Source organism: Dreissena polymorpha, chromosome 13, assembly GCF_020536995.1.
Source record: "Dreissena polymorpha isolate Duluth1 chromosome 13, UMN_Dpol_1.0, whole genome shotgun sequence".
Taxonomy (NCBI): domain Eukaryota; kingdom Metazoa; phylum Mollusca; class Bivalvia; order Myida; family Dreissenidae; genus Dreissena; species Dreissena polymorpha.
In genome coordinates this window covers 56,825,407-56,841,488 of record NC_068367.1, presented here as the reverse complement: position 1 = coordinate 56,841,488, position 16,082 = coordinate 56,825,407, and the positions used below count along the sequence as shown (strand labels likewise).

The 16,082-nt window shown below is 34.7% G+C and overlaps 1 protein-coding gene across 2 annotated transcripts; it reads left to right on the top strand.

Moving 5' to 3' along the window:
* Window positions 1-3,883: 3,883 nt before the first annotated feature.
* LOC127855392 (deoxyribonuclease-1-like) lies at window positions 3,884-15,771 on the top strand. 2 transcript variants are annotated; one of them, XM_052390916.1, is made up of 12 exons: window positions 3,884-3,973; window positions 8,153-8,317; window positions 8,721-8,809; window positions 9,601-9,690; window positions 10,627-10,748; window positions 11,745-11,872; window positions 12,602-12,732; window positions 13,307-13,415; window positions 13,837-13,886; window positions 14,159-14,185; window positions 14,749-14,838; window positions 15,247-15,771. In XM_052390916.1, exons 2-12 carry the CDS (start codon window positions 8,168-8,170, stop codon window positions 15,521-15,523), a joined length of 1,263 nt encoding a protein of 420 aa, XP_052246876.1. In that variant the 5' UTR covers window positions 3,884-3,973; window positions 8,153-8,167; the 3' UTR covers window positions 15,524-15,771. The 2 variants fall into 2 exon arrangements, with proteins under 2 accessions (XP_052246876.1, XP_052246875.1); XM_052390915.1 differs by having other exon boundaries at window positions 3,931-4,044.
* Window positions 15,772-16,082: the final 311 nt, after the last annotated feature.

The window sequence follows — 16,082 nt, the reverse complement described above, 5'->3', positions numbered from 1 at the left end:
GTTAGTTTGCACGTTTATCAGTTTGTTTCTACTTAATGATCACTGATGACTGTCGTAAAGTGTTACGGCAGTACAGCTAGTACAGTTCTAGGAGCCCAGGTTTCAAGCTGTTGTTCTTTTTAGTTAAAATATAACATGGTTTGTTAATTGCATTGTTTAAAAGTGTTCGTTTAAATTATGTTGCATATAGATCTTTCAATTTCGTTATAAGTCGTCTATTGTTAAAACGATAGCCCAAATTATATTCGTTATTGCTGTTTAAAAAATATTATAGCTAAAATTAATCCGATCAAATACTTATGATTAATGTCGCGGGTTATTTTTTCTGAACAATTTTTCAACTCATTATGTCTACATACACTTAAATGTAAGAACTGCAATACGACCAATTTTAACTTCCCTATTCACTTGCAAGCGAACACACGTTTGCAAAAATTAATATGCCATACACATGCTGCAATTGGGGATTTTAGATTTTAGCATAAATTCATATCTTTTTATATACAAATAGCATAGACATAGACATAGTTCACATTGAGTATGCCCTATTGCTCACCCACTCATCGATATTCAGATTAACATATAGGATGGTTGAAAAGTAGCGGTATGTTTAAATATTTGAAAATTATGGATAGTTCTTCCTCAACTCGTATCGTAACAAAACAAAAAGTTTAAACTATACCATCAAAGATAAGAAAGGAATTACTCGCAAATCCCTTTGAATTTAAACGCGTTTTACATAACGAATAAGACAAGGGGAATTTTCACCTTGGAAATAAATTGCCATGTTTACACTTGTTTGATTAAAATAATGTTAGAGCTATTTTATGTTTTAAAGGGGCTTTTTCACAGATTTTGGCATGTTTTGAAGTTTGTCATTAGATGCTTTATATTGATAAATGTAAGCATTAGAAATAAAAAGCTCCAGTAAAAAAATCAAGAATAAAATAACCCTCAGCAGGGCTCGAACCACTGACCCCTGGAGTCCTGGATTAAAAAGTCTACCACTTAAACCACTCGGCCATTCTTCCGGAAACAATGACAGATGTATTTTATACTTAATAAAGCAATCCTTGTAGTTTCACAGAATATAACGAAAACAACAGAACTCTCCAAATTATTAATTCGTTTTGTGTTGCAACACTTAATAATTTTCGGGTTTTTTAATCGTCCAAAGATGCATGTAATGGTTATTTTAGAGCATGTTAAATGTTCATTATTACTGTTTCCTCACAAATATCATAACTAAAACGAAAATTTGCGAATCTGAAACAACCTTTTTCAATTTTGTCAATTTACCCAAACGTGAAAAGGTCCCTTTAATGTACAACACTTTACTATTTTGAATAGTCTAACGTATGTATAACAACAAAAAAGAAACACACTTTGCTTAAACTCGCGGGGATCGAATCTGGGACTTTTCGGTGCAAAAACGTACACCCTTTACGCTATTCTGCAAAACAATGGTGGTGAACCAGTTTTTCATATTATAATTATTTTTTTTTTAAGTCAAAGTAGAATATTATATATGTTCAATTGAAGCATTTTTAGCAAATGAAAAAAATCCGGTTATTCATTCGGGCCTAAAATTCATTTACATTTTAACGGCTTTAATTAATTAAGGAGACAGACAGATACCTGGTACGCCGAAAAAATAGAAAATTATAAAAAGTATTATTATGGAGGTGGGCTTGAATTTTGAAACTTTGTATTATCTTGTTTCATGAATACACACATTAATCCACTTACATTTTTTTATTTGCATATTGTTACACAACTGATCAAACCACATTTCGGTCGATCCAAACTTGTGTTACGATTGAATGCTTTGGAAACTAAAACTCTTATAAACCAAAGAATGACAAAGACAAACAATAACAACACTATAACAATAAAAAATCCACAAATGCACATGCCATAGTTCATATGATATACACTGCCTAGTGTTGAAAACATTAGGAGTGTACATTTACAAAAAAAAGATTTCTAAACGTGTGTGCATAGATAATTGAACTGCTGTCGAAATATCAACTCAATCATTGATTGAACAGTGGCATTATGTGTAATTGCATGCATACATTAAAGGGCAGATTTGATGCATTTGGTCAAACGCCCATTGCATAAAGCAGAATAAACAGATGTAGTATTATAACATGTCTTTATGAGACGGGACTTTTCTGTATTTGTACTGATCAAATATCGCTGTAATAATATCGCTATTTTATATGCGATATCTCTCCCTTTGAACACGGCCGTCGCCCTTCATGAACGCGACCGTCGCCCTTTAATATGCGAGCTATTGCCTATAAAAGGGCGACGGTCGCGTTCATAAAGGGCAACGGTCACGTTCGTAAAGTGCGACGGTCGTGTTCAAAGGGCGAGATATCGCATATAAAAGGTCGACTAACGCATTCTATTTTTTTTTGAAAACGCGACAGGTGATATTATTACAGCGACATTTGAACAGTACAAATATCGCGTGTCGCCGCGACTGTCGCGCAAAATATCGAGTATCGCTTTGTGCGTCATGTGTCGCGGTCTAAAATTAGACCACGATACACGAGATTCGGATAATATGGTTGATATTTGAATAATAAAATATCGTGCGTCGCCGCGACTGTCGCGCACAATATAGTGCGTCGCTTCGTATTTCGTGCGTCGCACAATATTTTGCTCGACAGTTGCGGCGACGCACGATATTTTGCTCGACAGTCGCGGCGACGCACGATATTTTGCTCGACAGTCGCGGCGACGCACGATATATTTAACATGATATATCGCCTTTTGGGCTACCTACACAAGGGCGATATTTCATTGTACATTCTCGCGCTTCGCTTCGTGTATCGCGCAAAATATCGTGCGTCGACGCGACTGTAGCGCAAAATATCGTGCGTCGCCGCGACTGTCGCGCAATTTATCGTGTATCTCTTCGTGTGTCGTGTGTCGCCCTTGATAAAAGAAAGGCGAGAGTATAGATGGCACTATCCGGATTCCGTAGTAACGCGCATGTGGATTAACCCACAAAAATATTAAATGTTGAAAGACAAACACGCGAACTTCAGAGCAAAAAATACAAAATAAAATACAAAATAATTTAAAACAATAAAGCAACCATAAATTATTTTTTACACTTAAAATTCAAGAAATACAATGCATCCATAGGTTTAAATTAGATTTATGTTTAGTTCACAAATGTTAAAACGACTAAAACGTTTCTTGTAACCATACAACTACTAGAATATTAGCAGGTAAGCGGCCGTCCATAAAGTATGTCACGCTCCAGGTGGGGGGAGAGGGAGGGAGTTTGACAGTTTGTGACATGGGGGGAGGGGGGGGAGTTGTCAGGCCATTTGTGATGTCACACATTTATTTAAAAAAAAAGGAATTAAACATGTTATTCAATGAAAAACTGTGACAACTGTTGACAATTAACTATTCTAGTATTTAAGTCATTTTAATAATGTGAAAGTTCTTTTAAGTGAAATTTTAACACGGTTTAATAGTGAATTGTGTTTTAGATTAAATTTGAAATAGGTATTAATTAAAAAATATGTTCGAAAGTGTGTGACGTACTTTAGAGGGGGGGGGTCCAAGATTTTGTGACAGTTTGTGACAGGGGGAGAGGGGGGGGGGGGGTAAAAATGGTTAAAAAAAAGCGTGACATACTTTATGGACGGCCCCTAATAGCAAAACTCAATTGCTAAACATTTATCTTTTATGCTTATAATCTAACATACTATTAAATGACAGAAATACAGATAGAAACGTACGAACATTTCGACTTATCAAGTCACTAAGTACCGAGTTTGCATTTTGATCGATCGATCGATCTAAAGAGCAAATCTAGAACGAATGTCATACTAAAGTAATGTATACACTCTAGTCATGTCAATGTAGTAAAGTCAACAGAGCGTCATTTACTTATCACAGTTTTTTAAGCGGACCCGATACATAAAAACTGTCCCATTTAGTGGTAGGTTTATATTCAAACAGAATACATGTATTTGTGTGTAGTACTGCAAATTCTGTGATACATTTTGCGAGGTATGTGCAGTTTAGCTTGCTATTCTAAATAACTTTAGCATGATTATAAACTTTACAAGAAAGTCTTTAAAAATATCAACTTATATTTAGATGGCATGCTAAAAATACATGTATAGAACTGTAATAGGATAGGGTTTCTCCCTTCATTCAAATTATTGGCCTTTTAAGTGATATTATGCGCATTTTCACTGTTGAATTGAGCTGAAAATAATTAACAGATCAAAAGAGTTTGTTAAAATGTGGTAACTGACCAATTATCTGCAACTCATCTTGCTACCAGTTGTTTATAAAAATGTATATTGTATTCGATATTTTACATGTTTGTCCCAGTCCTCTAAGCCGAGCAGAACTGTCTTTTTATTAGGATCGGAGATAGTGTTTGTGTGTCGTATGAATAGATATAACTGCAGGAAATTAAAATGATCCGTAAAACAAAAGTGTGTCTTTATGTCGTATGAATGAATCTGCACTAAAACTAAATTTAGATTCACATCGTACATGCATGATCAGTTGTCAAACGAAAGTACGGTTGGTATTCAAATGCATTATTTTTATCTTGGCGGGATATTATTTTAGTATGTTGATGCTGCATTAACAAATATAAGTGTATATGAAGTGAACACATCAAAAATAAACAACGGTTGCGATAGACACCTATAAACATAGCATATACTCTTAGATGCGCATAATATCACTTTAAATGTTACAGTGGAAAGCCTCTAACTACTTGTATATATTTTTCCTTTGGGTTAATTAATGAAAATATTGTATCATAATATGTTGTGTTCAATTGATTATCAATCACTTGTATATTTGGTATTACGATATGCTGATATATGTCTATTGTATACGTGTAACGTTTGGGACGGAGAGCAAAGTAACAACACACACAATTTGATAAAGAAACTATAAACAATCATAAATAAACATAATAAGGGTGGTTATGATGATAATTCTAACAAAGGTGATGATGTCAGTAAGGAGAATATTAATAATAATAATGATGATGATGATGATGATGATGATGGTGGTGGTAGCGACATAATCTACCCCAGATCACCATCACAAGTTCCAGGGCACATTAAGGTCTCATTGGCCATCGTGCACAAGTTGATTTATTTAGGAAAAAAAATCTTTGGCGAATACCCGGACAGCCGGGGTAAATTTGACCTAATTTGGCTCAAAAATAAATATTTTCCTCTGAAAGGTCTCAGGGGTAGGTCGGTACTTAAAGACGTAGTAAAGACGCAGGGACGACCTGTTAATAAACTCTCAAATACACACATAACAAGGAGACGAGATGTATGTCTCGTTCTCAGTAGCCTATAGTGTGCCATGTTAAGAAATTGGAGTCAAGTTCCTAGGTACAATCCTGAACTAGGATAATGTCCGGTATGTGTATAACACGTTCATAAAAATTTCGGATAAAAATACAATACACGACAGTTAATTTCTTACTTTATTAGTTCGTAATTAGAGTTGATCTCTTAACGCCTCGTTAGGTGTAAGACGTAGAACCCCGTTCTTTTACAGAACAAAAGAGCAGTGATCATAGATAATGCATTTTATCGGGCCCCATTATATACTATATACATTAGAGAGAGAGAGAGAGAGCTTGTAACAACAGTGACTAATAATACCGTTGGCGCCGCTATGCTTCACCTATAAAAGATTAGTTTGAAGTTATTTTCGTATTTCAGTCGTTACAAATCATGTTATACCCGGGACATGGCAAGTTGTAACCATCTTGGCATGACTTAAAGGGACTGTCCAACAGATTTTGGCATGTATGAAAGCTTGTCATTAACTTCTTTAAATGCTTTATATTGACAAATTTAAACATTTGAAATAAAAAATCTCCTGTAAAAAATAAGAATACAATTTAAAAAAAAAGAAGAAAAAAACGTTAAACTCCTCAGGGCTCGAACCACTGACCCCTAGAGTCATGGAGTTTTGCAGTAAAACGTCTCCCGATTTTACCACTCGACCATACTCGCTCATGTCAAACGCGGAGGTATTTTTTTCGGCGTAAGCTGTATTAAGCCAGCTTTTCACCTTAGCCTGACCTTTGTTAGCGTCCAATACAATTCAAATAAAACTTCCCGCGACCAAGTACAGATGAATACACTTCATTGACTGCATTGGCTGATTTGAGAATACGACCAGCACCTTGGAAACATGTCCGCGTCTTTGTAACACTGTTTTACTGCGTGTTAAGCATGAAACAAATTTATATCTAATGAAAAGGCTTAATAGATAGAACAGTTATACACTCAATCTCGACATCAATACAGTTTGTGCGTCCACCTTTTATTTTCAGAAGATTTTCAGCACGAGAACGTTTGCACTTAAAGGCTATTTTCTCATATTTAGTACTAACTTCCATATTCCTGTCAACATGTTAACATGTTAAAGTATAGAGAGCAGTGGAAGCGAAGACTCACTTTAATGTATTGCATTTCAACTCGCGAGGTATATCGGGTCAATTTGCGGCCACTGTGTGTGAATGTCAGAGTTTACAACAGGTCATCGCTGCGTCTCAACCCTATGTGCTGATCGGAGTTCGCGGCCAGGAAAATAATCATTACATAATAAAGACGCTATAGCGTGAACTAGGTGAACTGGAATTTTCTTTAGACCAGACAGATGTTAAATGAAGGTATCCAGCGATATCATATGGTATGTCAATAATAGATTCTTAATGTGTTTTACAACAATACCATGATAAATATTGTTTTTAATTAATTTAACAAGAATTATGCCATCATATTGACTAATGAATTAAGCATGAGCGCAATGATTCTCGATACTGTTAATAATCGAATCAAATAGCAACGCCAGACAAACCACTAGAACAGGTTTGTTCGAAGAACGCGCGTATAAATATTTAAAATATATACGGATACTTCGCGTGTGGCCGGTTGACTCATATGTTTTAATTTCACTTCCATTCTTCTTTTGGTTTTCTGTTTTGTATCTATACGTTTATGACCAGCAATATGTAATAATGTAAAATAAGCCGCGAAAACTCCGCGTATCATCCCGTACTGCGTTTGCTGCAGCTAAGAACTGCACAGAAAAAGACATTCGCTATCTTTGATCTCATTCATTGAAGTCTTTACCTTTCATTAACTGCAACCACAATCAACGCCGTATATCTTTTTTAAAGATATTTCTTGTTAGCTATATAAGCAATCCTCGTAGTTCGCCAAAATATCGATTCGCGTCGAACGACGTTTTTGACTGTTGGACAGTCCCTTTAAAAAAGATTTGTTACGGACAATGAGACGATGGTGGTTTCAGAGAAAATAGATTATTACTGTGTTATGTAGGGTTATATTAAAATTGTAACGTCCGGGACTGATATGTGTTTACCCCAGATACATAATTTGAGAACATTTTGTAATGAACTACTGTTCGGTGTTACATAAGTATAACACCAGGGAAAAGGAAAATACCTTTTAAATATTAAACGTAGGCTGATTAACAATCGCGCATGCACATTTATATAACATATGGTACATTGACTGCAGGGTTTTATACATCCCGCGATTACAAAGGCCAAATAAAATAGTTATTACGTTCTGATAAGAACATACAATTGGGGAAATTTTGCAAAATTATGTTAGTTTTAAGAGTGTATGTTATAGATATCCATTTAAGTTTATTTTAACAGCCGAAATTCATAAATTGTGTAACTTGTCATCTTCAGAAAGAATGCAACCGTCATTGAAACACGTTTAACACTTGAAATATGCAAAGTCGATTAACATTTATTTTTGCCGCTGAATAAATTATCACAAGAAATCAAATTCAAAAGATTGCCTAGAAAGCTACGCCAAAAAATAATGATCGATATTTTTACTGGAGCATTCAAACGCGTTTGTTTTCTGTGATTGATAGTATGCACATTGACTAGATCAGATAAGATCAGACGTAACGTACGTGTGTGTGATCATTTACGTCTAAACAAAACAAACACATCATTCAAACCATAAATAAACGTCGAAATGTAAATACGTGGGCGCTATAACTGATGTAGACAAAAATATGTATTGTGCGATGCAAACGTTTATTACATTAACATTTTCGACATTCTTTACTTCAGATTTATAATACGACGATGGCAACTTTGTGGATTTGGGGAAGTGTTTTGATGTGCATGCTCTTTGGTCCAGTCGTGTGTCGAGATTTACGAATAGGAGCTTTCAACATTCAAATTTTTGGTTCTACAAAGGCAGCGAGAACAGACGTAATGACAATACTCGTAAAGGTAAATTGGTTATCTTCTTTCGGTAATTGTTTTTTTTTATAGCAACGTTGATTTTTGTTAAGCTTCTCAAAGACTGGAAAATGACATCAATCAAAATAAAATAAGTTTTAATATACTAGTATTTACAAAATACAAATGGTAATTGAGGTCAAATTATTTTCTTTTACTCGTCATAAAAAGGCCTCATTGGTGTGATCGACATTTTATATCTGATATCTACTCGCAGCATAAGCAATGACAATGCAAATGAAAGGACATTAATTTGTTTGTGAAAAGCGACATCTTCTCACCGCATAAACAAGGGCAGTGCAAGAGAAAGGACATTAATTTGTTTGTATGGAAAATTGATGTATATATTCATTTGCATACTGAAATCCTATATAATTATAACGTCTGTCCCCAGATAATTCGTAGATACGATTTGCTCCTGATCCAAGAAATACGCGACAAGTCAGAGGGGGCCATTACGCAATTGCTGAACGATGTGAACCTGTAAGACCTCTTCATTCTATAAACATATTTATCTATTTAATATAAATTACAAAATACGATAAATTGTATACTTTTTTGTATTAAGACTTTCATCTGGGTTCAGGTTGTATTCATTTTTTTTGTATTACGACTTTCTTCTAGGTTCTCTTAAAAACTCTGTACGTAATTGACCATCTGTGTACAAATGTATATACTTTGCTGTAATATGTGTGTACTCAAGGGCTTAAAGCTTAATGTATTTTGAAATGAACTCTATATTAAAAAATGCTTCTGCATTACGTTAAGATATATGTTATTGTTTTTAAGCACTCTGTGTCTACCGGTATATCGTTCGAAAAATCTTATTGAAATATTGCTTGTATATTGATTCTGTTAATGTTTGATGAGATTTATTGATGTTATGGTTATTATATCAACTAATAATAAGTTCTTGATGTTTAATAAAATGAAAAAGAACACGAGCAATGAAAAACGTGTAAAAACGCTATTGTTTTTTCACTTTCCATTAAACCCTTTGGATGCTGGGTAATTTGTCATCTGCTAAAATGTCGTCTGCTGAATTTCTAAAATTAGCATTTTCTTCGATTTTTTTTTGGAAAGAATACTATCCAAACTGTGTGCAAAGGCCTTCAAAATTCGGTTCCAGCGCTCAAAGGGTTAAACGTTTACGAGTGCTAAACACATTTACTTTTGACTTAGGAAAACTTAAATGCACGAACATACGACATGTACTGGTACAATTTCATATTATTTACCTGTGTGTGTTGTTTTTTTTATATAAATTATTTCAGAGGCCAACCATCCGAACTGCAATTTTCAATGCTTATTAGCGACAGACTTGGTCGGTCCAATATCAAGGAGCAGTACGCGTATTTCTACAGGTTGCTTACAGTGTTTTTATTTGAACATTTTTTAATGTGGCCTGTAACCTTTTCAATGGGAAAATTCCCGTTGTTTTGACTAAAATTGAGAAATCAGTTTTGCTGATTTGTTGCTTAAAAAAACTTTTGAATTAGGATTTTATTTTGTTATTATGTCTACTAATGTAAAGCCTATCAAGGTAGCTTTGAAATGATAATACAAATTTAAATGTTGAGACTTGTTAAAAAATAATTTTTTGAAATCTTCAATGGGAATTTTAAGATCCCATTTGGGAAAAATATACATGTATACTTGTTTCCTATTTGCATGGGTTCCCCAACCGTACCCTAATATGACCCGAGAAAAAAAAACACTGGCTAATGAATCCCCATGACTATTTTTGCGTATTAGTAGACACATACCTGTAAATAATTGTCCCCTACCGTTGAAACCGGAGGCGACTTATGGTTTGCGCTTTGTCTGTCAGTCCGTCACACTTTTTTGGATCCTGCGATAACTAAAAAAGTTCTTAATATTTTTTCATGAAACTTGAAACATGGACAGATGGCATTATGGAGATTATGCACGTCATTTCATTTTGTTCCTACGTCAAGAATTCTGGTTGCTGTGGCAACAAATAGACTATAAATATTGCTGAAAATGGTGGATCCTGCGATAACTTAAAAAGTTCTTCATATTTTTTCATGAAACTTGAAAGATGGACAGATGGCATTATGGAGATTATGCACGTCATTTCATTTTGTTCCTACGTCAAGAATTCTGGTTGCTATGGCAACAAATAGACTAGAAATATTGCTGAAAATGGTGTATTTTCACCGGTAGGGGACCTTATTGCTTGGCAATAGTCTAATTTTTTTTTGTATATTTCATTTCAAGCGTTTGAAAGTGTAAAAACGTCACCGTCACAACACGAAGGTCTTATATTTGTGTTTAAGGCCCGGTCAAGGTTTAAAACCACTGAACTGGTATGTTTTCGATGACGGAGAAGAGACCGATGCTAAAACGGATCTGTTCGAGCGCGAGCCGTACATTGCGACATTTCGGTCTAGCAACACGCGTAAGTATTGACATTTGCTATACTAGTATATATAGGATCAGGGATTTCAGTAGATATAGAAAACCAGGAGTCAAAATGACCCAATGTCGCAAAATTATGATAGGTCAAAATAAAATTTATAATGTTAAAAATTCTGAAGTAATTTGAAATGTTCCTAAAGGCATGTTTAAGGTTTTGTAATAGCTTATTTATCATAATAATGAAAAAATCATTTTCACACAAGTATTATTTTTTCCATTATTATTATTAAAAGATCATTTCTGGTCCTTTTTTCAATTCGGATTGTGAAAACAAATGTGTCAAAATGATGCAAGGCTAATTTTTTGCAGGAGTCAAAAATGAGAAAATTGAAACTTGCTTGCATAAAAATGCAGGATTCTGCTTCTATTGAAATCACTGTTGGATATAGTCATTATTTTCTTGACCTAATTTCTCACAGACTTTGTCCCCTGATAATGTTTCTGGAGTTTCAGTATTCCTCTACGAGTTTACCTGTTTACAGTGAAACCTGTCGAAACCGAACCATCTGCAAACCTTTACCCATTTATTCTTAGTGGACTCTCCCATACTTCTAAATTGGATAAATTTATTTCCAAAATTAGGGATGTCTAGTAAACTTATTTCTATATTTAGAATATTTCTTTCAGAAATTCTTTTAGGCAAACAGCGCAGACCGTGATGAGACGCCGCATCATGCGGCGTCTCATCTGGGTCTACGCTGTTTGCCAAGGCCTTTTTTCTGGACGCTAGGCATAAATGGGTTAACCACGCCTTATTCTAAAGAATGCTTTGTTCTCGATTTCTACTGTTTCTTTGAAAAAAAAAGAAAACTGAAAAAAACACACCTGATTATCGTAACGTCCAGTGATATTTTAAAATAAAATCGTAAACGAAGTGAAAGTCTGAAGTGTTCATGCAAATGTTGTCCAATCGTCGTGCCTATTGTTTCATGCCTGCGATGGTAACTAGCGTTTTCTTTACACGAATTTTTTTCAGTTCTCAAAAAGTTCACCCTTGTTGGTATCCATATTGATCCTGACGTGGCCATACATGAGCTGAACCTGTTGCATTCGAGGGTGCTTCCGAAGTTTACCGGAAGTGACGTAATGGTGCTGGGAGACCTGGTATATGTTCTTTCCAGGCAACCAAATACAACGTATAATAGTATCCATCTAACCTTATGAACCAATCACAATTTAAACTGCGTGTAGATTCCCGAAATCGACGTCGGAAACGTACTTAAACAATAACGGTCTACCACAGTCGAGAAATCATTGCATAAATAAATATAAAGACTACGGAGAAATCGAAGAAAAAACAACAAAAAGAGTTAAATATGAAAAGAGAAAAACTTGAATTTTTAAACTTTGGTATTTTGCAAGCGTTTTTTTAAACTGGAAACTTATTACATCCCTATTTTGGTGTTTACTCTGTACATGCACATGTAAGGCAACGCACCTTATCAAAATATTTCTGAGCTTATTTGAATAATGCATCATATACTGTACACATATTATTTCATGTTTCTGTTTTTTATGCCCCCGGTAGGGTGGCATATAGCAGTTGAACTGTCCGTCAGTCCGTCAGTCTGTGCGTCCGTCATTGGCCATGACTTTTGCAATATTGAATATTATGAAGCAACTTGATATTTGGCATGCATGCGTTTCTCATGGCGCTGCACATGTTGAGTGGTGAAAGGCCATTGTCATCCTTCAAGGTCAAAGGTAAAAAAGAATCATTTCAAAGCGGCGCAGTAGGGGGCATTGTGTTCCTGACAAACACAACTCTTGTTTTTTAAATCCCGTTTCGCTTAAAATAATCGCATTAAACAAAAGTGTGTGTTTTTTACGTAGAATGCGGGTTGCGGGTACATAGGCGTTACTAAATGGGCGGAAGTGCGAATGAAAAGTGACCCCAAATATGCTTGGCTTATCGGAGACGACGCCGATACGACAGTTGCGAACAGTAACTGTGCCTATGACAGGTCGGTGAAACACGTGGTAAATTATAAATGGCCCAACGAATAAGTAATTAGAGTTGTATACATAATATTTTATGCGCATTGATCTTTGTGTTATTGTACGCTTTCTAAATTATTATGTACTTGTTTTTAAATTGAATTTATTTGCTTGTGTTTAACCCACTTTTGATTTTAATATTTTCCAATCATATTAAGGGATAGATTTACATGAGCTGTTTTGTCCAATCAAAATCAATTTTGGCAATTGTTGCTCGGATTTTTAATTAGGTTGTTGGCTAAACAAGATATTGTCTGAGTTCTAAATAATTTTGTATATGAATTGGTAACGGTATGACATGCACTGTAATGAGTCGAGTTTGCTCGACAATGCATATTTTAAATAGTAATTTATAATTGATAAGCATATTTGCACACACTATTTTTATTTATAGTATTGTAAGCAAATATCTAAACCTAACTAGCTTGTTTCAATTGAACATTTGTGAACTTGATCGTGAACGATATTGTTTTGTTCTTGCCCATGCTCACTTAACTTCACTTAACTGCACAACTTTAAGAGTTATTGAAACTGTTACAGGTTTATTGTAAGCGGTAAGGGTTGGAACGACGGAATCGTACCAGAAAGTGTTGAGGTCTACAGATACGACGCTGATAACGGCTACATAGGGAGAATTAAAAAAGAATTGGTACATGTATATGGGTTTAACCCATTTATGCCTAGTGGACTCTCCCATTCTTCTAAATCGGATAAATTTAATTCCAAAATTAGGGATGTATAGTATACTTATTTCTATATTTAGAATATTTCTTACAGAAATTCCTTGAAGCAAAAAGCGTAGACCGCATGATGCGGCGTCTCATCTGGGTCTACGCTGTTTGCCAAGGTCTTTTTTCTAGACGCTAGGCATAAATGTGTTAATATTTCCTATTGTGTTTTGTTGATTGTGTTGTTATAAATGAATTTTAAACGCATGCAAAAACAATTTCAATGGAGTGCTTTCACTGTTACTTGACAACAAATGAATTTTTGTCAATTGAACATGCAACTTTGGCTTGGATCTCATTATACAGCATTTGATCTGCAATATTTATTTTATATTTTTACAGGCTGCAGACGTAAGCGATCATTATCCGATTGAACTCCTTCTTCAAGCTGGGTATGAACAAAATAATTTACGTTTTGAATGTCTTAATTTTGTTTTGGAAAACTCTCACCATTGTTTATTTTGCACTGTAAACATGTATTATACACTATAAGCATTACAACTTTCTAACTTGAGTTAAGTGGTGATGGTTACTAACACAATTAAAACGCAGTTTATATTATAAAACACAGGTTACCGTTATGCTTTAAATTATGATTGTAAAATTATGACATAGTCAAGTTTAAGTAGAGAAACTTTACTGCCGTATTATTATTTTGTTTTAGATCTTGTGAATCGGGCACATGTACAAGGTGAACTATCTCTAAGTATACCTTAATCGAATCCTATTATCGTTCGAAATTAATTTAGCTTAAGTAGTATGCGTAACACAATCATTCGCTGATCACTGACTTATTTTTGGACAGGTTCATTTGAGCATGATTCTAGATTGCCTGTCGGCATCTGTATTGTATAATATTTTATTGAACGATAAACGATTAATGACATAGTTACATGCAAATACGCAATCGTCATATAATAACTGCATTGTGGCATCTTTGCATCGAAGAACTTACTTTTATAATCGGTATTTGTTTGTGTTTGAATCATTCCGGTCGACAGTTCGAAATAAGCAAATATAATGTTGTTTACTCTTTAATTAAGATTCTGAAGTTGTCTTAAATTTTAATGGAGTCTATCAAAGGAGATCGTATTTGACTAAATCGAATCCATATTTTACCTTATCATACCTAATATACTTTATAGAAAGATTTCATTTGTCATATACATTTAATTATTCAGATTATTCAGCATGTTCAATAAAGATAATGCAATACTTTCACCAGATAACACGCACGGTACGCCATATTTACAGGTCAATTCAGTACGTACTAGATGACGTCACGGTGGAATTGACGGCAGCTTCAGTGGTGTTGTCTAAAGAGGAGTTGTACGAGATAGAAGGGTCAGTCAAGTTCACTGCAACTTTTTATATGGGAAGCCAAATCGCAGTCGAAAAATTATTGTTTTAAATTAAAACTACGAAAGTCGCTTAGTTTATTTCATGGAAATCGAAAAATGTACAAGAAACGAGGTAGAGATTCATACTTTATCATTACTGTAATCTTGTTAATCTTGCAAATTAAGTTTTTGTTTTATTTTCAAAGTTATAGCATGAAGTTTATATGGGCAGATAAAAGTGTGCGTTCGTTGTTTGGTTTATCGTGCTTGAATCGTATTTAATTAAATGGCCTTTAAAGTCCTTTTCCTCATCTGATCTCAACACATTGACGCCCTATTTAAACCAAAGAGTTTTGTAATACGAATACATTTACATGTGTTTACATAGAACAAATGCAGTATGATATTGTAGAATTGACGCGTACGATTCTTCGGGGATTATCGTCGCGCATGTCAGAGTAAGGGACGGAAACAAGTCAGACGCTGTGCTTCGTAACGTCATTCTGAACATCCAGAAAGTGGGCAGACTGGACGGTACTCCCGTTTCCATGACGATACAGCCATCCAAGCGGAAGTACGGAAGGTCTCAAGGTTGCGTTCTGACAATCAAAATACCCGACCAGAATGAGCTGAAGGCGTTTGTCGAAAAAGAATTGAGTAAGACGAACAAGAATTATTCACTAGTCTGATGTGTAGATACCAAATGACTTATTCTCCAATGGCAGCAATATTCAGCCCAATCGTGATACATCGGCTGACTCCGGACTCCTCCGTAAGATTTGAGCAATAAATCGCCTGCTGATCCAGAGACAGAGTGTATTCAGCGCTGTCAAATTTATACACATGTTATTTTATACTAGTGCATATACCATGTAACTATATAGCTGTTAACTTGAATAATAAATTCTAACTACATGTATTATCACTTCAAATTTTGTTATTCACGTTATTTATTATTGTATAAATACTCTTGTTTAAAATGTATTTAAATACTGAATTACTGATACGTATACTATGAAAACGTAAATGTATGTTTACCGTAACATTGGTTTGTTTCGTTGCTTTACATACGTACTATTATAGTTTATAACATTTAAAACGTTTAACGCAGCAATAATATCCGAGTTCCAAGCATCAATTAATCTAAACAAGAAATATCTTTAAAAAAGATAAACGGCGTTAATAGTTCAATGAATGAGATCAAAGATAGCGAATGTCTTTCTGTGCAATTCTTAGCTGCATCACACG